At 48.2% G+C, this 23,871-nt stretch overlaps 1 protein-coding gene across 1 annotated transcript in view; it reads left to right on the plus strand.

Moving 5' to 3' along the window:
* Unc45b (unc-45 myosin chaperone B) overlaps window positions 1-23,158 on the plus strand; it is a 28,934-nt gene extending 5,776 nt beyond the window's left edge. Inside the window, exons 6-18 of the mRNA XM_059270681.1 lie at window positions 1,191-1,361; window positions 4,366-4,537; window positions 6,748-7,048; window positions 9,269-9,363; window positions 9,542-9,683; window positions 10,037-10,177; window positions 11,221-11,348; window positions 14,025-14,091; window positions 15,770-15,883; window positions 16,227-16,342; window positions 17,133-17,250; window positions 19,813-19,968; window positions 22,612-23,158. Coding sequence (XP_059126664.1) covers window positions 1,191-1,361; window positions 4,366-4,537; window positions 6,748-7,048; window positions 9,269-9,363; window positions 9,542-9,683; window positions 10,037-10,177; window positions 11,221-11,348; window positions 14,025-14,091; window positions 15,770-15,883; window positions 16,227-16,342; window positions 17,133-17,250; window positions 19,813-19,968; window positions 22,612-22,872 — 1,982 coding nt within the window. The 3' untranslated portion in view covers window positions 22,873-23,158. The remainder of the gene's footprint in view (window positions 1-1,190; window positions 1,362-4,365; window positions 4,538-6,747; window positions 7,049-9,268; window positions 9,364-9,541; window positions 9,684-10,036; window positions 10,178-11,220; window positions 11,349-14,024; window positions 14,092-15,769; window positions 15,884-16,226; window positions 16,343-17,132; window positions 17,251-19,812; window positions 19,969-22,611) is intronic.
* Window positions 23,159-23,871: the final 713 nt, after the last annotated feature.

A 23,871-nucleotide genomic window follows, 5' to 3' on the forward strand; every position in this document is an offset into this window, starting at 1 on the left:
GATGCTTTGACTACATGTATGTATGTGTGCCATGTGTGTGCCTGGTGCCTGTGGAAGTCAGAAGAGGGCATTGGATCCCCTGGAACTAGAGTTACAGATAGTTGTGAGTCATTATGTTGGTGCTGGGAATCGAACTCCAGGTTCCTCTTTAAGAGCATTCAGTTCTCTTAATGCCAGCCCCCTGGAAGGTATCTTTAAAAAAAAAAAAAAGTTGATTAGCAGGGTGGTGGTGGTGCACACGTTTAATCCTAGCACTCAGGAGGCAGAGGCAGGTGAATCTCTGAGTTCCAGGCCTGACTGATCTACAGAGAAAGTTCCAGAACAGCCAGGGCTACTCAGAGAAACTCTGTCTTGAAAAAAACAACAACAACAAAAAAAAAAAAAAAGAAAGAAAGAAAGAAAAAAAAGTTAATTGAAACCATACAAACTGTCCCTGGATCCCTGCCAGTCATTGCCGGGCAGTAAGGGGCTTTCCAAGAGTAAGAACTGTTTGAAGACAAAGGGGATGTTGGAGGAGACAATATTCCATGGCCAGAGTGACCCTTGAGGATGCTACTTAGGGATGTCTTTGCTTTTGTGCAGAGGAGTGTGAGATGAGCAGCACTGTCTTGGGAAATTCCCATGCTCAGTGTACCAGTTACTTTTGCATGACCAAGAGCCTAACATCGGGCAACGGCTTAAGGAAGGATCTATTTTGCTCACATGCTCAGAAGATTTATGGCATGGTTGCTTGGTGTCATGCACTTGGAAGAGCACCAGGCATCATGCTGTGGGAATAGGCGTAGGAGGAGGCCTCCTCATGGTTTACAGGAAGAGGAAGGGAGAGGACAGGAAGAGGGGAAGTGAGGGAAGAGGAAGAAGAGGAGGAGGAGGAGGAAGAGAAGGTAGGAGAGAGATGGGAGGCACCACCTGGGTCAAGAAACAGCTCTCAAGGGTCTGCCCCAAGTGACTGCCTTCCTTCAATCGGACTCCACCTCCTCCAGTTTCCAGAACCCCTCCAAACCGCACCATCAGCTGACAGGCATTCCACATAGGAGCCTGTCAGGAGGATGTTTCAGATTCAAACTGTAACACTCAGAAAACAGTGGGTTCCGTCCTTCCAGAATCCTTCTGGAAGTTTCTGCCGTTCTTGATCCTCTCTATGTGAAATTTTCTATTGTCTCTACTCGCTCTTTTCCTTTGTTCTTCAGACACCAAGAAGGACCTGAAGCAGATCACCAGCCACCTGCTGGACATGCTGGTCAGTAAGAAGGTAGCCGGGCAAGGCAGAGACCAGGCACTGAATCTGCTCAATAAGAACGTCCCCAGGAAGGACCTGTCCATTCATGACAACTCACGCACCATCTATGTCGTAGATAACGGTGAGGTGGGGGACGGAGGGACTTGAGGTTTAGTCACACCATTAGGGTAGGCTCAGGACACTTGTCTCTGTGTAGAGAGAAGAAGAGGGAGGTTGTTGTCTGGAGAGTTTATTCAGTCCCAACTAGAGGAGGCGGCAGGCATGGGTGTATTAGGATCCCCCAGGGGCTGTTGAAGCGGTTAAGGCTCTGAATTAAGGGCAAGAGTTAACACCCCAAAACATTGGGTAGAGCCACCTAAAAGACAGGGTTAAGTGCTTGTAACAAACAGGACTCTACCAACCATGAGGTGACATGCCTGAAGTCTCATGATTAGTAAAATCCTGAGCAGGTCTTCCGAAGGGGAGAAGATGACGTCACATGTATTTTTATAGCAAGCAAAGTGGAAATGCTCTAGCAGATAGTCACTAAGTGCAAGCGTGAGTTGGATCCTGAATCAACTCTGTCTGTGCAGGAAAGACATCCGTGGCTTTAGAATCTGCTGTGATTAATTCTCCCACAGGTTTTTATGACAGATAGCCTACAACTTGTTCTAAAAGGCTCAAGTCAACTTCCTTTAGATATTGTGCTCCCCACATGCCCACCCAACACAGTGCACATGCAACTACTTCCGTTTTAACACTAGACCCTAGTGTCTAAGGACAGTTGCCGTGCTCCCCTACCCCAGCTGGTCTCTGCATATATTCTGAAAGCTGAGCAGCAACAGTGATCCCTTCTCTGCCCTAGGACCAAGTACGTGGTTTATGGGATGGAGTAGGTGGGGAAAAACATTTTTTTATTCTCTTCCATGGTTGGAAGGCACTGAACTGACTAGCACTCAGAGGAGAACAAAGTGGATTTAGAAACCCTGATAGGCCAGTACAGAGCTATAGCCTGAGACAGGGCCAAGGAGGGTGCTGTGAAGGGATCGAACCTGAAGGAAGCTCCTGGCTTAGGGAAGAGGCAAAGACTGACCAGGGGGAGGCCCTGAGTCATCTAACAAAAGAGAAGCAACAGGGGCCCATAGGCAGGATGGAAGGGAAAAGTAAGAGGAGAATTTAGGGATAGGGGGTGGAGCAGGTGCATTCTGGGGAGGTCTTTGCGAGCCAGAGCCAGGCTGCAGTGTCTGGGTTGGCTCACCAGGCCCTACCTTAGTGAACCCTAGTGTGTGTGTGTGTGTGTGTGTGTGTGTGTGTGTGTGTGTGAGAGAGAGAGAGAGAGAGAGAGAGAGAGAGAGAGAGAGAGAGAGAGAGAGAGAGAGAGAGTTTGTGATGTAATAAGAAATACGTGTCTGCTCTCTGCACCCTCCTGGCACGTAATTCACAAAACCGTCGTGATTTTCACTAAGCATCTTTTAGACACTGGTCAGACTAGTGGATGGGGTGCCTGTGGGGTGTCTGGAAGGAGCAAAAGGAGGTTTCAGGGAAGCGAGCCATGTGGTTAGAGACTGGAGACTTTCTACTCTGCCCATCTGTATCCTCCACCCCAAGTTCTGACCTCGGGGGAAGGGAGGGAGCCAGAGACTGAGGTAATCGCTAACAGATAGTGACAATTAATCCTGTCTACATCATGAAGCCTCTATTTCAACAAAGCAAAATGCAAACCTACCCCTAACTGAGAAGGGTCAGAACTGATGGCCTCGCAGGTAAACTGTTCTCCTGAGTTCCATGACGAGCCGTTCTCACACATTATTGACCTGACAAGGTGATCCCAAGGTCCTCTGTTTGTAGGCATATTGGGCAGAGGATCAGGGAAAGCTGGGACCCAGCCCTTGGGCCTGCAGTGGAGGCCATCTCATGGGACTGAGCACTCAGTCTGAGGGGTCTGTGCCAACCCCTGGTAGTGTCAGAGCTGAGTTGTAGGAAGTGGAGGTTTTCCTTAAAATGGTAAAATATATCCAGAATATGCTGTCAATCACTTTCAGTTCCCTCCCAGCACCCAGAGCCCCCCACCTCCTGCATTTGCCTCAATGCTTCTTCCTTCCTCTGATTGATGTCACTGGTAGCTCTCCACCTCCAAGCTACCTCTGACATTGGATGTCCCAGAGGCTTCATGGTGTGACAGTTAATATGGACATCCTGGGAAGGTGTCCTCTCTGTGTGTCACTTGGCTGACTACAAGATCATGAGTGGCATCCTTGCCTTCTCCAAGTCTGAAAGATGGAACTGATTGCTAAGAAGTAGGGTGGTTGTTAAGCTCAGCTCAGGAACATGCACAAGCCCCTTGGCACTAAGGAAATGCTTGGAACGGTCTACCCGTCACCGTTTGGGGACATCGGAGTCAAATCAGGGCCTTTCCCATGCTAGGGAAGCACCCTCTGTCATTGAGCTCTGTCTTCATCTCCAGTTACCTCATTTGCATCACTAGCGTTCAGTACCGGTAGACCCTTCCTGCCAGGTTTACACGCTCATTTTCCACACTGTGATGAAGGTAGGACAGATAGGGCGCTCGGTGATTAATCTATTCATTCAACAAACGTGTGGATCTTGAATTTAGTCTGGTGGAGGAAGCCACTGAAGGTTCTTCAATAAGAAAGTGGGAAGAGATAATGATAATAATTAACAAAGAGATGATAGACATTTGCAGAGTGATCCGGCCTCTGGATGGGTGGTAGGCCATTTCTGTACATTAGCTGACAGAGTCCTCAAGTCTGTAAAATAGGTTCTACTTTTTCACCTTTGTAAATGAAGAAACTGAGGTCCAAGGAAAAGATAATATGATATGAAGTCGTATATAAGGAAGTTCATACACAATCCAGAAACAGCAGCGCTGGTCTAGACCTCTGAGATGAACTAGAGTTGAGTTTAAGTATGGTGGAAATAAGGGCCATGCAGCAGGTGGATTGTCCCACAGGTGCAGACTCAGATGAAAGGCTAGGGCCTCTTGTCCCCTCTCCAGTGTCCTCCTGAACTCTGGAGAGGCCATGTACTGTGTCTGAAGCCATAGCTGGTCGGGAGCCAGCAATGAGACATTTTTGAGGGGGACAGAGACCCTCAGGAATCTTACTCTTGTTGCTACCACCCCTTAGGCTTGAGGAAGATCCTGAAGGTGGTGGGGCAGGTTCCAGATCTGCCCTCCTGCCTGCCTCTGACTGACAACACCCGTATGCTGGCCTCCATCCTCATCAACAAGCTCTACGATGACCTGCGCTGTGACCCAGAGCGCGACCACTTCCGCAAGATCTGTGAGGAGTACATCACGTGAGTTCCCCGAAGGCGTTAGCCATTTATGGTCGCTCACCCCAACCTTCAGTAACTTACAGAAATAATAGTACTCTATTACCCCTCAGTAGGGTGGGTACTGGGGACCTGTTCAGCTGGCTTGGAGTCTCCTATCAAGTCACAGTCACGTTGGCCTGGGCCGCAGCCATCCGATGGCTTGATGGCTTGACTGGGGTTAGAAGATATCTCTGGGAGGCTGCACTGACATGGCAGTGCACCGGTCCTGGCTGCTGGTGAAGAACTGCAGTTGCCCCCATGTCGACCACCCCATCATCTGCATGCAGATGCAGCTGTTTGACAATTAATTCCAAGGATTCTCCAATCTGTACATGGTCCAGATTTCTGGGACGCTACCCATGCCTCAAAGCCTGGGGTGTGGCTTAGGAAGGTTCACCCTGGATGGGTCCTAGGTGGACAAAGACAACACCTTTATTCTCTGTTCTTTCTCTCTTTCTAGGATGGCGTACTATTTTTGTAAGGGGCCAGGGAAGAGATAGTTCAGATTTTGTAGGACAAACTCATACATCTGTTTTTTTTTTTTTTTTTTAGAAAAGGTCTTACTATGTAGCTCCTACTGGCCTAGAACTCTCTATGTAGATCAGGCTGGCCTCTTATAACTCACAGAGCTCAAGTGTCTGTCTCCTGAGTGCTGGGATGAAAGGTGTGAGCTGCCATCCTTGGCAAATCCATACACTGCTCTCACCTGTGTATTTATTTTTTCAACTGCAAATGAAGAGCTACCCTGAGATCTTAGGCATGCCAGCTTCCTCTCAGTCCTGTGTTCCTACTAACCCTGACCCTGGCTCTTAAAGCTCCTTGTGGTTCTTGCTTACCTGCCTGAGCTTCAGCCGGTCCTGCTCACCCCAAGAGTCCCCCTGTCCTTGGAGCTTGAGTCTTGGTTCCATAATCCTTAGAAAGAAATCTGGAGCTGGGTGGTGGTGGTACACGCCTTTAATCCCAGCACTCGGGAGGTAGAGGCAGGAGGATCCCTGTGAGTTCGAGGCCAGCCTGGTCTACAGAACGAGGTCCAGGATAATCTCCAAAACTACACAAAGAAACCCTGTCTTGAAAAAAAAAGAAAAAAGAAATTTGGACCTAGAGGGCTACAGGCAAAACTTTTTTATTGTGATGTAAGGTCCAGCTAAATGGGAGATGAAGCTCTGACCGAGCCTTGGTCAGGAGGTGGCTCCCTAAACAAAGTAAAGGGCTAGCAGATACAGAACAAATTGCACTCCAAAGTTCCCATGTAGGTCCCCCCTGTACATGAGGAATTCATGCTGGTAGAGTGTTCGGTCCTGATTGGTCCATATCCCTGAGCTCAGTGGAAGGCAGCTTGTTGATCAGCTGGGACTACTGGGGTAAGGCCAGTGTCAGGAGGCCACTCTGCTCACACCTGTGTCTGTAGGATGTATCGGCTGATGCTGCGTTTTTAATTCTGGGGCCCTGTGTGCATCCTGGCCCCCATTTATGTCCTTGTTTGTCTTTGCTGTGAAAACACGAAATGAGTCTGCTCTTTGCCAGACCCCTTCCCGGCATCTGGTGATTCCTCTCCTGCTTTTGGGTGCTCCCCCACTGTTTCATCTCATGGGATCCCAAATTGCATTCTGCACCTTCACTTGACAGGGGCAGCTTGTCAGGTGCTGCACTGGGCTGGCCTATGGCTGTGGCTGTGTTCCGTCCTTCTAGGTTGAGAAGGCTGGAGCTGTTGGCTGATAGCAATGAGCTGTGGTCTCTCATTGGTCCTTGCCTCAGCAGCGGGGGCTATCTCACTTTTCCCTGTGGAACCAGCATCTAATGACTTGTCACTCACCTCAATTTGAAATGACTGTTTTTCGGGTGCTCCAGCTCAAAACTCTTCAGGGGAGAAACTTTGGGGTGACTGCATTGCAGGCCAATGCCCCCCTCAATGCTGCTTCCTTCTGTGCCCAATAATTCAACTTCTTGGAGGTCACAGAGTGTGCTGCCAGGGGGACATACCCTGTGATCAGCTGTGATGCCATGTGTCCTTAAGAAATAACAGTACGACAGTCTCTATTTATAGACCAAAAAGCTGAGACTCAGAAAGGTTCGGTGAATTGCCCAATGTCACACAGCTCAGGGGTGGAGGCAAATTCAAATCCTCCCCCCATGTCCTACTCTTTCCACCCCTTTGGGCTGATTCTCTTGACCACCTTTGTCCTGTGTTTCAGGAGCAAGTTTGATCCCCAGGACATGGACAAGAATGTGAATGCCATCCAGACAGTGTCAGGGATCTTGCAGGGGCCCTTTGACCTGGGCAATCAGCTGCTGGGCATGAAGGGTGTGATGGAGATGATGGTGGCGCTGTGTGGCTCGGAGCGTGAGGCAGACCAGCTGGTGGCCGTGGAGGCTCTCATCCACGCCTCCACTAAGCTCAGCCGGGCCACCTTCATCATCACCAATGGCGTGTCGCTTCTCAAGCAGATCTACAAGACCACGAAGAACGAGAAGATCAAGATCCGCACGCTGGTGGTGAGCGGCCTGGGTGCAGAGTGTCAGGGTCACCAGGATGAATGAGACATGGCCCCCATCCTTGAGGTGGGGGGAGGTGTCTTAGTTAGGGTTACTGTTGCTGTGGTGAAACACCATGACTGAAAAGCAAGTTGGGGAGGAAAGGGTTTAATCAGCTTACACTTCCAGGTCACTGTTCATCATTGAAGGAAGTCCGGACAGGAACTTAAACAGGGCAGGAACCTGGAGGCAGGAGTTGATGCAGAGGCCATGGAGAGGTGCTGCTTACTGGCTTGATCCTCGTGGCTTGCTCAGCCTGCTTTCTTACAGAACCCAGGACCAGCAGCCCAGGAATGGCACCACCCACAATGAGCTGGGCCCTCTCCCACTGATCACTGATTAAGAAAATACCTACCTTATAACTGGATTTTGTGAAGGAATTTTCTCAACTGAGGCTCCTTCCTCTCTGATAACTCTAGCTTACGTGAAGTTGATATAAAGCCAGCCAGGCCAAGGGGTTACGTACTAGGGACCCCTCAGGCAGGCCCATCCATGTGCCCCCACAGACAGAGTGAAAGGCAGGGTTGTGGGAAGAGAGAGGTAGGAGGATGGCCCTGCATTTAGCACTAGGAAATTACCCTCTGTACTGTGAAGAGCCAAACACAGATACCATCCAGGAAGTACTTTCAGAGCGGACACCAACAAATTCATTTCCTTCAGCCGTGGCATGTAGAAGAATTAGGTTTTTTGTTTTTTTTTTTTCAGTTTTTTTTTCGAGACAGGGTTTCTCTGTGTAGCTTTGCGCCTTTCCTGGAACTCACTTGGTAGCCCAGGCTGGCCTCGAACTCACAGAGATCCGCCTGGCTCTGCCTCCCGAGTGCTGGGATTAAAGGCGTGCGCCACCACCGCCCGGCTAGAATTAGGTTTTTAATTTCTACTATTTTCACGTTACTGAATTATTTTCATTCTCTTTTCTTTGCCTCATAAAAAATTACAGAGAAGATTTGATTCATTCACCTGGATCTTAATTCACATTGATTTTTTTTTTAAAGATAGGTTCTAGCTCACTGTTATTGGGGTAATGTGTCCCAAGCCAACCTTGAACTTGCAATTCTCCTGCCTAACCTTCTCGAGTGCTGGAGTTACAGGCTATAGCTCCAGACTTTTTAGTCTTTTTATTTATTTTTATTTAGTCTTGCTATGGATCCCAGGCTGGTCTCAAAGATACTATGTACGCCAGCCTGGCCTTCAACTCATGATTCTCCTGCTCCCTATGGGCTAGGATTATAGGTCTGTACTACTACTATGTATGGATCATATAATTTTTAAATCTCTCTCTCTGTCTCTGTCTCTGTCTCTGTCTCTCTCTCTGTGTGTATACATGCCATGGCACATGTGTGGACATTAATGGACACCCTGGATATTGATCCTTCCTTTTTTTTTTTTTTACCTTGTTTGAGACAGGGTCTGTAATTGCTTGCCATTGCATAACCAGGCTGATTGGCCCATGTACTTCTCCCGTTCCTGCTTCCCACCTCACTGAAGGAGCACTTAGTATATAGGCCTGTGCTATGTCCAGCTTCACATGTGTTTTGGGGATCTGAACCCGGGTCCTCATGCTTGCGGGGGGAAGTTCTTCACTCAATGAGTCATCTCCCTAGCCCCTCATTGTCAGTCAATTTTGTTTGTTAGTTTTTGGGACAGGGTCTCCCTGTGTAGCCTTGACTGGCCTGGAACTCAATATGTAGACTAGGCTGGCCCATAACTCACAGAGATCCACCTGCTTCTGACTCCTGTGTGCTGTGATTAAAGGTATATGTCTCTATGCCCGGCTCTCATGTCATTTTTTTTAGAAACTTTTTTTGCCATGGGCATGATGGCTTTTCTGCTCCGGAAGACATTGTTTTTTTCCTGACAAGGGTCCGTGTCTCTCCCCCCGCCCCCCCCCCCCCCCGTGTGAATTTGTTGTCCATGTGATGTGACTTCTTTGTCATCTCATGCTGTCTCGAGGTTTCTCACAGCGGCTGCAGATATTTAGTGTGCTGAGTTTTCAAAACATCTCTGAGATCAAAATAGTGAGCATCCTCCCTAACATGGGGCATTGGGTGGGGCATCTCAGAAGAGGTGGAAGGGCACAGAGGTGTATCCGGGTAGAGAAAAGGGGACAAGTGTTGACCACGGGGCTACAGGGCCTGACTCAGGCCTCAGTGTTGCTGATCCTTCCGTATCCCGTCTCCACAGGGCCTCTGTAAACTTGGCTCAGCTGGGGGCTCAGACTATGGCCTCAGACAGTTTGCTGAAGGGTCAACGGAGAAGCTGGCCAAGCAGTGTCGAAAGTAAGAGGCTGGACCCTCTGCTTCCTCATGGGCCTCTATGGGGGGTTTCTAGGGTGGGCTTCAGTGACGTCGGGTGAGGAAGGACCCCTTCACAGACCACCTGCTCTCCCGAGCCTGAGTCACTCTTGGCCAGAGCCCCGGCTCCTCCGGCGGTTTCTCCACCTCTCTACCTCTCTAGGTGGCTGTGCAACACCGCCATCGACACCCGGACGCGGCGCTGGGCGGTGGAAGGCCTGGCCTACCTCACGCTGGATGCTGATGTGAAGGACGACTTTGTCCAGGACATCCCTGCTCTGCAGGCCATGTTTGAGCTGGCCAAGGCAAGAGTGGTCCCGATCTCCAATCTCAGGAAAGGGTGCCTGGCCCTGGCCCTCGGGGCTCAGCTGGCTGTGGGCTCACCCAGGCTCCAGCCTCCCTGGTGAAGCTGGATTGGCTCTTTCATTGCATGGCCCTCATCTACCTGATTGAAGGTGGACTCATGACTCTGTCCTGTCCAGATGTCAGGACATGTCTGCCTGTGACCCTTTGGCAGTGAGATCCTGAGGGAGCCCAGATGGTTCCCCGGGCTCTTCTGGAAGTATGGGAGGGGATCCACTGGGATCAGCCCAGAGGCTTCCACTCATATACACTAAATGACTCTTTTCTGTTTTTTTCCTAATCCGGGGACCTCCAGACTAGTGACAAGACCATCCTGTACTCAGTGGCCAACACCCTGGTAAACTGTACCAACAGCTATGATGTCAAGGAGGTCGTCCCTGAGCTGGTGCAGCTGGCCAAATTCTCCAAGCAACACGTACCAGAGGAGCACCCCAAGGTGGGTACAGGGCAGCTCAGGGGAAGAGCTGTGTAGTCAGACCTCCAGGAACGTGGTGTGGGATGTGTTGTGCGGTTTGACAATGACAATAGTAGATTTTTCCACTAGGTGGCACTCATGATTCCTGCCTTTTAATTTTCTGCAGGGGGCGGGGGGGGGGGGGAGGGAGGGGGTAATGGATGGATGACAATTTTGTAATCTGATGAAACAGAGCCAGATGAACATTTTGCAACATTTGTTGCTGATTTCATGGATACTTGTGTTTCATTTCATGCTTCCAAATCATAAACATGTGATTTTCTGGGATAGCTGGACTTAGGGATATGAGTGCTGAGTAGGAACGGAAGAGGAACACAGGTTTCTAAGAGTGCAAATGTCAAGGCCCCTAACACAAGGGTATGTATGGTGATGACTTCTACACGAGGATATGCTTGTATGTCATTTGTGTAGGGGTGACTATGGAAAAACGCTACCAGCTAGTGAGAGCATTTGGATTTTAGAAAATGATAAAAGTCATACCTGTGTTACAAAGTGGAGTGGTGGACAGTAAAGAGGAGAACTTAGCTACAAGGAGACATCATTTCCACAGGACTACTGCAGGCAGTTTCTTGTGTTACCCACAGGAAGTTTTTCTTTTTTTTTTTTGTCTCCTCTATAGTTACAATCAGAATGTGAGTGTCGCTTTGTGCCAGACATTGGGAGCATATTCATGTCGCCATCTCATTCTCTCAACTGTTTCATTTCTTTGTGATGCAAGGGTTTGGATTCAGTGCCTCCTGCCTGCTAGGCAGGTGCTCTACCACTGAGCTGCATCCCTAGTCCTCCACGGCTCTTACCACTGGGTTGTGTTTCTTCCAGACGGGGATGTGGCACACATACATGCCCCATGGCTGTGTGTGAGCTCTCAGCACATTTCCAGAGATTATGCACCATGCCCCGCTCCGGTCCACTCCCCACTCTGATGATGATCTGTCATAATGACTCAACCTGGGGCTGCCTGATCACTGGTCCCTTCCCCATGTCCACCCTTTTGTCCCCTCCAGGACAAGAAGGACTTCGTAGACATGCGGGTGAAACGGCTCCTGAAGGCAGGTGTCATCTCTGCCCTGGCCTGCATGGTGAAGGCGGACAGCGCGATCCTCACAGACCAGACCAAGGAGCTGCTGGCCAGGTGCAAACAGGGCGGGCTGTGGAGACTGGGAGGCGGGAGCTGGATGGAGGGATTAGAATGGTGGAGACTAAGCATGGGCTTAGAGAACATGGGGAAGAAACATGATAAGGTGGGCCACCGAGGTTGAAAATTTGTATTAGGAGGTGACCACTGTCCCTTTTAGTTACCTTTTCCTCAGAGATGAAGGGTAGCCTAGAGAGGAGGCAGGCAGATCTCAGTCACAGCACAGTGGTAAATGCCATGACAGGGAAGCACAGAGGACTGGCTGGAGTCCAGGCAAGAGGTCCCAGTCACCCAGCTAGAAGGTAAGTGGATGGACATCCAGGAAGGCCTCCTGGTAGAGGTGATAATTCAACAGAGTCCTGAAGCAAGAAAGGGAGCCAGCCAAGTGCAGGGAAGGGAAGGGCTCCAGGAAAGAGGGAACAGCATGTGCAAAGGCAGCAGGGATGGAGGGATAAAGAGTAGGGTTTGGAGATCTTATCTACTTCCCCTTTCTAGCGACATCCATGCCTGAACTGGCCTTCCCCTGTAATCAGATTGGTGACTACCCTAATTATCATCATAGAACCATCATTCAATAACTGATGGAAGCATATGCAGAGATCTGCCCCTAAACACTGGGCAGAGCTCCTGGAGTTCAGTCAAAGAGAAGGAGGAGGGTTTTTTTTTTTATTTTTTGTTTTTTTTTGAGACAGGATTTTTTCTGTGTAGCAGCCTTAGCTGTCCTGGAACTCACTGTGTAGACCCGGTTGGCCTTGAACTCACAGAGATCCGCCTGCCTCTGCCTCCCGAGTAATGGGATTAAAGGTGTGTGCCACCACTGCCTGGCTGATTTTTTTTTTTAATGGTAGAGAAACATTTTATTTTTTTCATTATTATTTTATTTTATTTCTATTATCAGCTTGATACAGTACAAATTCTTATCTTTATAGTGAAATGTTTCACTGAAGCTTGCCCAGTGGTTGAGTAAAACCAAAGGTCCCCCCTGCTATATAGCCTCCCTGGTTCTGCGGGTTGCAGTCTGATTGTTCTTTGCTTTATATCTAGTATCCACTTATGAGTGAGTACATACCATGTTTGTCTTTCTGAGTTTGGGTTACCTCACTCAGGATATTTTCTAGTTCCATCCATTTGCCTGCAAATTTCATGCTGTCATTGTTTTTCTCTGCTGAGTAGTACTCCATTGTGTATATGTACCACATTTTCTTAATCCATTCTTCAGTTGAGGGGCATCTAGGTTGTTTCCAGGTTCTGGCTATTATGAATAATGCTGCTATGAACATAGTTGAGCATATATCTTTGTGGTATGATTGAGCATTCCTTGGGTATATGCCCAAGAGTGGTATGGCTGGGTCTTGAGGTAGATGGATTCCCAATTTTCTGAGAAACTGCCATACTGATTTCCACAGTGGTTGTACAAGTTTGCACTCCCACCAACAGTGGAGGAGTGTTCCCTTTGCCTGCCTCTGCCTCACAAGTAATGGGATTAAAGGTGTGTGCTACCACTGCCTGGCTGATTTTTTTTTTTTTTATTTTACATACTAACCACAGTTCCCGGCCCCTCCCACCCCCATCCACTCCTCAGAGGGTAAGGCCTCTCATGGGAGTCAACAAAGTCTGGCATATCAAGTTGAGGCAGATCAAGCCCTTCCCCCTTGTATCTAGGCAAAGTAAGGTATCCCTCCACAGGGAATGGGCTCCAAAAAGCCAGTTGATGGACTAGGAATAAATTCTGGTCCCACTGCCAGTGGCCCCACAAACTGCCCAAGCCACACAACTGTCACCCACATTCAGAGGGCCTAGTTCGGTCCCATGCAGATTCCCCAGCTGTCAGTCCAGAGTCAATAAGCTCCCACTAGCTCAGTCAGCTGTTTGTGGGTTTCCTCATCATGATCTTGACGCCCCTGCACATACAATCCCTCCTCCCTCTCTTCGACTGGACTCCAGGAGCTCTGCCTAGTGCTTAGCTGGGGATCTCTGCATCTGCTTCCATTAGTCACTGGATGAGGCTCTCTGATGACAATTAGGGTAGTCACCTATCTGATTACAGGGGAAGGCCAGTTCAGGCTCCCTCTCCACTATTTCTAGGAGTCTTAGCTGGGGTCGTCCTTGTGGATTCCTGGGGATTTCCCTAGCACTAGATTTCTCCCTAACCCCATAACGGCTCCCTCTATCAAGATATCTCTTTTCTTGCTCTCCCTCTCTGTCCCTCCCCCAACTTGACCATCCTGTTCCCTCATGTTCTCTTCCCACCTCCTCTTACCCCCTCTCCCTTCTAGGCTCCTCCTTCCTCCAAAAGAGTAGAGTTTGGTTTCTCCTGTGGTATGTCTGGGGTGTTACCGGTGGTGGTGGTATTACATGGGATCAGGGCCAGACGATGGGGATAGACAGGGAGAGTTTCTGGATTGGGGTAGCAGGGAGCTGTTGGCTGTCTCCAGAAACAGGAATAGGATGGCTCTTTGAAGTTTTACTTGGTCTTATTTCCTCCCCCACCACTTATGTGCATGACAGTGTCTTTAAAGGTGGCTCACTCCATCAAGGGTACACGGTCTACCTTTCCAGGCTTCCACTGTTGTGCTGGGGGTTCCTGGCTCCGACTGGCTGTGTGTGTGTGATTCCTGGGAATGCTGTACAGGAACAGTGAATATTCATTCTCCCTTGTCATTGGCTCTGCAGGGTGTTCCTGGCACTTTGTGACAACCCAAAGGACCGGGGCACCATTGTAGCTCAAGGTGGTGGCAAGGTAATTAGGCAAGATGAAGTCCTTGCTGTTCTAAAAGGCAATCTACTGGGAAGGAGCCCACACACAAAGTGTTTCTCTCTCTCTCTCTCTCTCTCTCTCTCTCTCTCTCTCTCTCTCTGTGCCTGCACATGCTACACACACATGTATATATGTGAGTCTCCCTTCTCTCACCCCCAAATCATGTGCTTCAAACCTCCTTAACTTCCTGAAACACTCTCATTGAGTTATCTGCACTGTCTAATTCACGGGCCCAAACTGGTTCCTTCTTGAATTGATGATGTCGGTATCTACTTTGGAATCTCAGGCACTCTCCCTGCCATTCTGGCTGGTGTGAAGGCAGATCATGGGCTTCCCCACACAAGCCTTGCAGTGGAGCTTTGCTCTTCTGCTTTTTAGCTGTGCAAACCCGGGCACTTTACTCCCTCTGCACTGTAATTTCTTCCGCAGCAAAATGGAGAGGGGGAGGAGTCACAGTCCCACTTTTCAGATAGACATGGAAAGTAGATTAGATACATTCAATTCCCAGTAGCTGCTCAATAAACACTGGCTATTAGGATTAGATTTATCTTGGGCAAAATGTAAAAGATACCATAGCTATTTATTATTATTATTGTTATTATTATTATTATGATTTGAGACAGAATCTTACCAGGTAGCCCAGGCTAGCTAAGTTCTTATCATATATGTAATCCAGGCTGGACTTGAAACTGTTGTAATCTTCCTGCTTCCTCCTCCTTCATGCTGAGATTTTAGGCCAGTGCCTAGTAAGAAATCTATTGATTTTTTTCCAAAATGGAGGGCGGAGTGAAGGTAAGGGACCTTGATAGTCCCTGGGAACCAGGGTGGTGAATCCTTGACAAGTATTAATAGATTTATATGGTGTTAGACTTTTGTCTCTGTGACAAACGTCTGAGATGAGAACTGAAGAGGAAGAAAGATTGCTTTGGGTTTATGTTCTTAGAGGTTCTGGTCCATGATGGGCTCACTGTGAATCAGTGATGATGGGGAAGAACCTCACGGTGGCGGTGGAGTGTGAAGCCAAGCAAAGTTGCTCAATTTATGACTCAGGAGTGAGTGGGAGGGAAGAGAGGGAAAGAGGAGGGAGGGAAATGAGATACATCCTATTAAGATCAATCCACGTGAGCCTATTTAGTAGATAATAGGGATTTATTCCGATATAAACTGAGGAAACACACCCAGGAATACAGAATGGAGTAGACAGCTGAAGTTGTCCTCTGATCTGACAGGAGCGAATCCACCTCACAGGCATCAGGGAGCAAGGGCCTGTGACCTTCTCCCTTTCAGCCTCCTTCTGGCCCTATAGCCCAAGGTCATGGGCGGAGCAAATACCACTACAACACCCATTAAAGTCACACTTCCTCTGACCAGGGCTTTCCTCCGAATAGCCTCTTCAGCTGTGAGCTGATCGAAGGGTTAATCTGAGGATTAGCTCAGAACTCTCAGGGTCCAGTCACTTTCCCATCACGCCGACAGCTGGGGACCAAGCCTCACACACGTGAGCCTTTGGGACTTTGTCAAGATAGGAACAGTGCTCCAGAGCTGATTATGCTATGACTCTCTGATGAGACAGACAGACAGAGGGCAGCTGGAGCTAGAGGAGGGAGAGAGAGGCCTCCGGATGTCTATGGCTGGCTAGTGACTGCTCTCTCTCTTGCAGGCCCTGATCCCCCTGGCTTTGGAGGGCACAGATGTTGGCAAGGTGAAGGCAGCCCATGGGCTAGCCAAGATTGCTGCTGTTTCCAATCCGGACATCGCCTTCCCCGGGGAGCGGGTGGGTATGAGAAGCAAGAGAGGGGGTGCTCCATTGCTCTTAGGACTCTGTCCCTGTGTCTTTTCTGCTAAGAAAGGGTCGTGGTGTTGTCACAGGGAGGATAATGAATCAGAGACACCTGGACACCAGGCCTGGCTCTGCCTCTAGTGAATATGATTGTCCTCCTGAACTCAGCTTTCTCATCGGAACAGTAAAAAATAAGGGAACAATTTAGCCTCTCAGGATCACCGTGCAGATTAAACCAGACAGAGTACAGGAGAGAAAGGGCTTTGGGAATGTAAAGCGTCAGATGCAAGAGACTGGGAAATGCGGGAATGTCACCTGACCTGTGTCACCCCCACAGGTGTATGAGGTGGTGCGGCCCCTCGTGAGTCTCCTGGACACACAGAGGGATGGGCTTCAGAACTATGAGGCTCTCCTAGGACTCACCAACCTGTCTGGGCGCAGTGACAAACTTAGGTAAGTGGGCCAGGTGGGGAGGGCAGAGGTACACAAGAGGTGTCGGCAGAGCGTTTGGTTGAAGCTTTGTACGGACCGTGTACTGACTCCTCTGCTCGGATGACCGCATCAGATGTGTAACAAGGACAGGAGGGGGTTTGAGCTGGCACCCTATCAAAACACACAGGGACTGTATAAAGCCGACGTCACAAAGGCACAGCCAGGTGGATGGAAGGGTTAATTGGTATCCCTCCTTGGAAGCAGACTGTGTTGTGTTGTGGTTTTAAGTGGCAGACAACCTAGCCTAACTTTTAATTAAGGAAGCGTACTGACTCGTGCAAATGAAGTTTGGGATAAACCAGTCAGGTGTGGTTTGATGCAGGAATTATGAAGTTGTCTGCTTACTGGTCATCCAGACTGCTTCTCTTCCCTCCCCTCTGTTGTCTTAACTTTCAGATGGAATTTTCTCCTCTCTCCTGGTCACAGTGTAGCTCTTGACTTCACATACAGCAGGAACAGAAGAGAATTTCCTTTTCCAATAATAATAATAATAATAATAATAATAATAATAATAATAATAATGTTCAGTGGGGTGACACAATTATCCTAGAGACCTTTGCTGAGACATTGTCATGCCATTTAATTTATATCTATTGGTGCCTCTTCTGGGGGTGGGCCCAGTGCCCCTTACACTATATAGGTTGAGGATGTGGGAGGACCTCATGAAGATAGAGGAAGAACCCTGCATGACCAGTCTCACATGCTCACCGCTGGGGACCCAAGGCCCTCTGTCCCTTCCCCTCTGCTCTAGGCAGAAGATCTTCAAGGAGAAGGCCCTGCCAGACATTGAGAACTACATGTTTGAAAACCATGACCAGCTACGGCAGGCGGCCACTGAATGCATGTGTAACATGGTACTCAACAAGGAGGTAAGGCTGGGGCTCCAGAGGACAGGGTGACCAAGGTGTGAGCATCAGGCTTGGGATGAGGCTGGGGCTCTAGGGGATGGGGTAACCAAGACATAAATGTTGGCCTTGGGATGAGGCTGGGGCCATGAGACGGTACTAACGAGCATTTTGATCAGAGAACCCAGGAGTCCCCAGATCACACCTAGATTAGGGCCTTCTTTCCTTGTGGGAGTCCTAAGGAAACATTCATGGTGTAATGAAGCTGAGTCTTGGTCTTAGTGAGGTGGAAGGTGCATTTTTTCTAAGTTAATTAAGCCTAAATAATGTCATAGCAAGGCAGCTGGGAGATCAGGGCTCTTGGAGGTTAAGAGAGGCTAGACCACTTGTCATCACTAAAGATCCACAGGACAGTAAAGAAATGCTAAAGCACAGTTCTGAGTCACTTTAGAACAGCTCAGTATGAATATCACCAGGTCCACGGAACCTGCAATGCACCATAGCTGTACTTAACCACTGAGTAATCATAGGATCTACAGAAAAAATGAGCCGGGTGGTGGTGGCGCACACCTTCGATTCCAGCACTCAGGAGACAGAGGCAGGTGGATCTCTGTGAGTTCAAGCCTAGCCTGGTCTACAGAGTGAGTTCCAGGACAGCCAGAGCTGTTACACAGAGAAGTCCTGTCTAAAAAAAAGAAAAGAAAAGAAAATGAATTAAGGACATACCATAGGGCTTCATGGTCAAGAAACAGGACAAATATGAACCTCTAATGAGTATCTTCTTTTCATGGTGACCAAGCATCACTGTGCTTGCAGGGTACATCAGAGACATGACAAGTCCAGATATGAGATACTTCTGGAATCTGAGCCCTCATGCAAGGACATGTGAGGCCTGAGACTTTTCACCCCTATACCTAATTCAAGTCTTAGACCCTCTCCTGTTATCAGAGTGTCTTATTTATTTTTATAGTGTTGTTATAAAACACCAGAACTAAGGCAACTTATTACAGAAAGCATTTGATTTGGTGTACAGTTTTGGAGGGTTAGAGTCTGTGATGGCTGACCAAGGGAACAACTGGGAACTCACATCTTGATCCACAACCACAATGCAAAGAGAGAGCAGCAGGAATCACAGGAGTCTTGAAACCTCAAAGCTCCCCACCCCCAGTGACACACCTCTTCCACAAAGCCATACCTCCTAATCCTTCCCAAACAGTTTCACCAACTGGGGTCAAGTATTCAAACATATGAGCCTATGGGACCATTTTTATTCTAACTACCACATGGAGGAAAACCCAACTTATGAAAGCTTGCTAGAGTCAGTCAGCAGTGATTGAGTCCACCAAGGGGCTGGCCTAAGGCTGATCTAGGACCTGGCAGATATATGGGAGGAAAAGGGTGTGTCCAAGGAGTCAGGGATGGTGGTGGGGTACAAAGAGGGCAATGTGAAAGAGGAGGCAACCTTCCCTCGGGGAATCACCTGCTGCTGCAACAAGAGAATCAAACTACATAGCAGTCTTAAGGGACAGAAGTTTATTTCTGGTCATGCTAGAGTGCCATTGAGTTGGTGGCTTGTTTACACAGTGACTAGGAATCTAAGCCTTTTGGGTCATCAAGAAGTGCTGCCCTCCTGCCATTCTGGAGTGATCTCTGTTTGGTAGTGAGTAGGAACGACCATAGAAGGAGAACTGTGCCACTTACCCAAGGTGGCCTGTCAGTGACACAGCTCAACTCGGCTTCCACTCCATCAGTGATAACTAGACCATGGCCACATCAAAGTGTAGTAGAGGAGAGGGCTGTAGTCCTTGGTGGGACAGCTGCTTCCAGTGGCTTCCAGCTGGTCCCCAGAAGAGAGGGCCATACTGACTTCTTCTTTCATACTTCCCCTCTGATGGCCACTACTCCAGATCCAGGGAGATGCAGAAGGAGACTCTTACCTGAGTATCTGTGACCTTTATCCTCTTTCAGAGATCTACAATTTGGATATTTGCTCCAATAGAATGTCCTTAAACTTGACCCGCTAGATTTTTACTGTCATGTAAACTATGGCAGTAAGATACCATGGGGCCTTAACACCTCTTTGTGACAGGTCAGAGTGCTGGGTGGGCATCAGGCAGCTTCTTCTTTCAGGTGTTTGGGACCCTTCAGTCTCATCTGGTGGAGACAGGACACCCACTCCCCAATATCAGGCAAACTTCCTAGTTGCCCCTGCATCTGTACAAGTCCCCACACTTTCAGGGACAGCAAATTCATTGCACAGCAGACCACAAAAGCCCAGGGCTGTAGGGGAAGCAGTCTGTATTCCCCAAAGAGAAGTTACAGCTTTTCCTAGAGTAGAGATGCCAAGAATGGGCAGACCACACAATATAGGGGAGGTGGGAAATGGCCTTTTTTTCTTTAGCCTTTTGGCTGTGGGCATTTGTAGCCCCCTTCACTCTGGCAATCAGGGAAGAGCTTTATGCAGAAACAGCTCAAAGCAAATCTCCCAGAGATCCTAGGTCAGGGAACTTCAGCTGCCTCTTTCTGTCCTTGGGAGGTGCAGGCATGGGACATCTCTCACTGAGTCACACACCTGCCCCGGAACAGGTTCAGGAGAGGTTCCTGGCTGATGGGAATGACCGTCTAAAGCTGGTGGTGCTGCTCTGCGGAGAGGATGATGATAAGCTGCAGAACGCAGCAGCTGGGGCCTTGGCCATGCTGACCGCAGCACACAAGAAACTATGCCTCAAGATGACGCAGGTGGTAAGAGCAGGCTGGGGACAGGAGGGAGCTGGGTGAGGTATACCAGCCTTCAGACCATACTGTCCCGACTCATCCAGGGAGGATGGGCTGCAGGGTGAACTTCGCTAGTTGGGAGTTGGTTCCCAATACCTGAAGAGAGGAGACTGTGCTGTTGGCCATTACCACCACTGTTAGGACTTCCCAAGTACATTAGCTAAAGTCCTCTCGCCATGGTATGTCCCACTACCTTTGTGGGCGCACGTAACCCCTACTGAAGAATGATAATAACATGGTACACATTACTGTTGAGGGGCTCATGAGTTCCTCAGGGAAGTGTGGAAGGGGTTGGGACATTGAAGAACGCTGCTGTGGTTTGGTAGAGGCTGTAGGTTCCCTGCCATGGACAGGATGCCAGGCTGTTATGGTAAGACTATGGGCACATCAGCAGGTATAGTGGGAATACTACTGCTAGTCTCAAGCATGAGACTTTTTTCATCTCCCCACACAGAGCCTAGCTCATGGGCATTCATTTCCATTGGAGTGAAAAGGTCAGCTCAGTTCAAACATGCTCATATCTGGGGTGGAGGCTGGCTCCTTTACATGGTCCATTGAAGGGTGTGTGTGTGTGTGTGTGTGTGTGTGTGTGTGTGTGTGTGTCGGTCTCTGAGTTCCATGTAGGCTTTTTTGTCCAGTCACCAGAGCTCTCTGCTGGGTAGTGTTTATCCTGTGTGGACTCTGGACTTCAGTCTCCTTTTCTATGGCAGACTCTTCAAAACTATCATACTTTTAGGCATCACCCATGGAGATAGTTAGAACAGTTTCTATTGGTATTCTGATTCAGTAGATTGGGGTATGGGAGGGAACTCCTGGCCTGGGGACCACACTTACAAAGCCAGTGCCTTAGAGTTGCTTCTCATGGAGTAATTAGACACAATGGCTCCAGTGGACACATGGTCAACCAGGACACGTTGGTGACTCTTTGCACGTCTCGTAAGTGGGATGCTGCCTAAGGAGATATGTATATGTATATGACATACACACACATTACATCATTTAATATTCCCAATCATCCTGGCAGGTAGGGGATTATGAATATCCTCATTTTTTTCCCACTGGGAAACAGGTTTAGAAATGGCCCTAGCAGAAGCACAGTGCCAGATGAGAATCTTGAGGCACATAACTTAGGTGAGGCCAGGCAGATGGCAAGTGCTGAATGGGGCCTGAGGATGGCTCTCTCTGAATCCAAACACATACAGATGTATACAGATGTGGCTCTACTCTGCTGTCTCACGTGTGTCCATGCAGTGCCAGGAGTAACGCCCAGGTGTGCTTCCAGCTTCCTCACTGTCTGTCTCACAGGGTGGTGAGGGTGGCTGAGCACTGACACACAACAGTCAACTGTCCTCATGATCGTGGACAGTGGATGGAGAAGGAATGAGAAATCCACCACGGATCCTTTGTTTATTCTAGTGGAAACCAGGGCTGGAGAACATGCCTGGAGCTCTTGTCTCAAAGGGCACCTGGCTTGATAGAAGAGACATCATCCATGTTCCCCCCTTGAGGACTCTCCTTAGCATTCTGCATCTTCATTCTGCTGAGATGTTCAGGGAGCCTGTCTTTCTGCTTCTCAAGAAGTTTAAAATAAATGGATGGGGGTTGGGGAGAGAGATCAGTGGATAAAGTATTTGTTGTGCAGGCATGAGGATCAGGGTTCAGATCTCTAGCAACCATGTAAAAACCAGGCAGGTATTATGGATGCCTGTAATCCCAGCACTCCAGGGACAAACTGGCTAGCTAATGCTGCTCAGTGAGCTCTGGGTTCAATTGAGAGATGCTACTTCTCCAAATAAAAGTAGACTGTGAGCCAGGCGGTAGTGGTGCATGCTTTTAATCTCAGTCCTTGGGAGGCAGAGGCAGGCAGATCTCTGTTTGAGACCAGCCTGGTCTACAGAGCGAGATCCAGGACAGGCTCCAAAGCTACACAGAGAAACCCTGTCTCGAAAAACCAAAAAAAAAAAAAAAAAAAAAAAAAAAAAGAAAGAAAGAAAAGAAAAAGACAACTGACACACATCAATTTCAGGCCTCCAAACACATTCACAAACATGTGCATGTGCACCTGCATGTATGTGTACCTATATACATGTGAGCATGCATACATACATGCATACCACACACACAAACACAGGCAGAATAAAAATAATAAATAAATAAGTAAGTAAGTAAGTAAATAAATAAATAAGTAGATAAATAAATAAATAAATAAATAAATAAATAAATAAATAAATAAATAAATAAGGGGCTGGAGAGATGGCTCAGCTGTTAAGAGCAGTGGCTGCTCATGCAGAGGACCTGACTTTAATCCCCAGCAACCACATGGTGGCTCACAACCATCTCTAATGAGATCTGAGGCCCTCTTCTGGCATGTAGACATACATGCAGACAGAACACTGTAGACATAATAAATATATAAATCTTAAATAAACAAATAAATGGGTAAGGTCTGTGGGCCCATTTTAGTTTATTACTATTTACAGATATGTGGTCATAGTCAAGTTATTTAGCTGTGGGTATGGCTGATACCTTCTGTTTCTCTTGGTTGTCAAGTCTTCTTTCTGCCTCCTCACTGATTTCTCAAATCCTTGCTTACCCATTTCCACTCTGCAGACAACGCAGTGGCTGGAGATCCTGCAGCGGCTTTGCCTGCATGACCAGTTATCAGTGCAACACCGGGGCCTGGTCATTGCCTACAACCTGCTGTCAGCAGATGCTGAGCTGGCCAGGAAGCTGGTTGAGAGCGAACTGCTGGAGATCCTGACCGTGGTGGGAAAACAGGAGCCGGATGAGAAGAGAGGAACTGTGGTTCAGACAGCCCGGGAATGTCTCATCAAGTGCATGGATTACGGCTTCATCAAGCCCGTGTCATAGAGAGTGGTGCACAGGGGTGCTGGGGTTGGTCCTGAACTGTCAAGAGTCTTGAGCTGGGCCCTCTTAAAGTGTCAGTTCAGCTAAGGATCACAGCATTGGCAATGAAGTCTCATTACAAAGGAAAGACTTGGTTGTCTCTTGATTGTGAATCTTCCCCTTGGTCCTGGAAAGGTTTGAGCATTCCTCTGCCTCCCTAAATTGGTCAGGTCCCAGAAACTTCTAGGATAACTTCTGTCTGTGATCAGGAAACAGGAAACAATTCTGTCTCTATTCTGAAGACCAGAATAATGGGCTGTAAGTGTTTTTTTTTTTTTTTTTTGTTTTGGATTTTGAAAAAAATATGTAGTGGCAAGGTAGGAACTGACAGATGTGTGACCATAAAGATCAAAGCTGTCGTTCAATTTGGATAATGATCTCTGCTGATTTTCATGACTTCTCTCCCATATACATTGAAACCATGTGTCTCAGCTGCAGCTGTCCTGTTTGAGTCCCATTCCCACTTCCCATCACCCAACCTCAGTGGAAACACAGTTTGTGTTAACAGTGGGACATGATTTGTTTGGGAAAGTCTTCCATGAAAGATGGATGTGATGACTATCAATAAGATCAACTCAAAGTCCTCTAAGCAAAACATAAATAAATGTTAATGAAGATATGCTAGTCACCCAGGGGAAGGGCTGACATTATTAGACCCAGCAGTTCAATGTCATTACCAGCATTATTCTGTGTATGTGTTTTTTTTTTCTTCCTCATCTGGTCTTTGTATTCCTGTGAGTTGACCTCATTTTCTGGTGAGCTCTCTGCATATGCAAGAAAAAGCAGACCCTAGCAGCTCTGAATGTACATAGTTGTTATGATTCATTAAGGAAGAAGAGAAAGGACCAGGAGACTAGCAGATCCCCATGGATGACTACTGTACCTGGCTTAGATCCTGTTTCGTGCATGAACCAATCATATCCAAAGGTGGATGTTCATTGCCACACCTTTGTCCTATATATA

This window comes from Peromyscus eremicus, chromosome 8a (assembly GCF_949786415.1).
Source record: "Peromyscus eremicus chromosome 8a, PerEre_H2_v1, whole genome shotgun sequence".
In the NCBI taxonomy this organism is placed as follows: Eukaryota; Metazoa; Chordata; class Mammalia; order Rodentia; family Cricetidae; genus Peromyscus; species Peromyscus eremicus.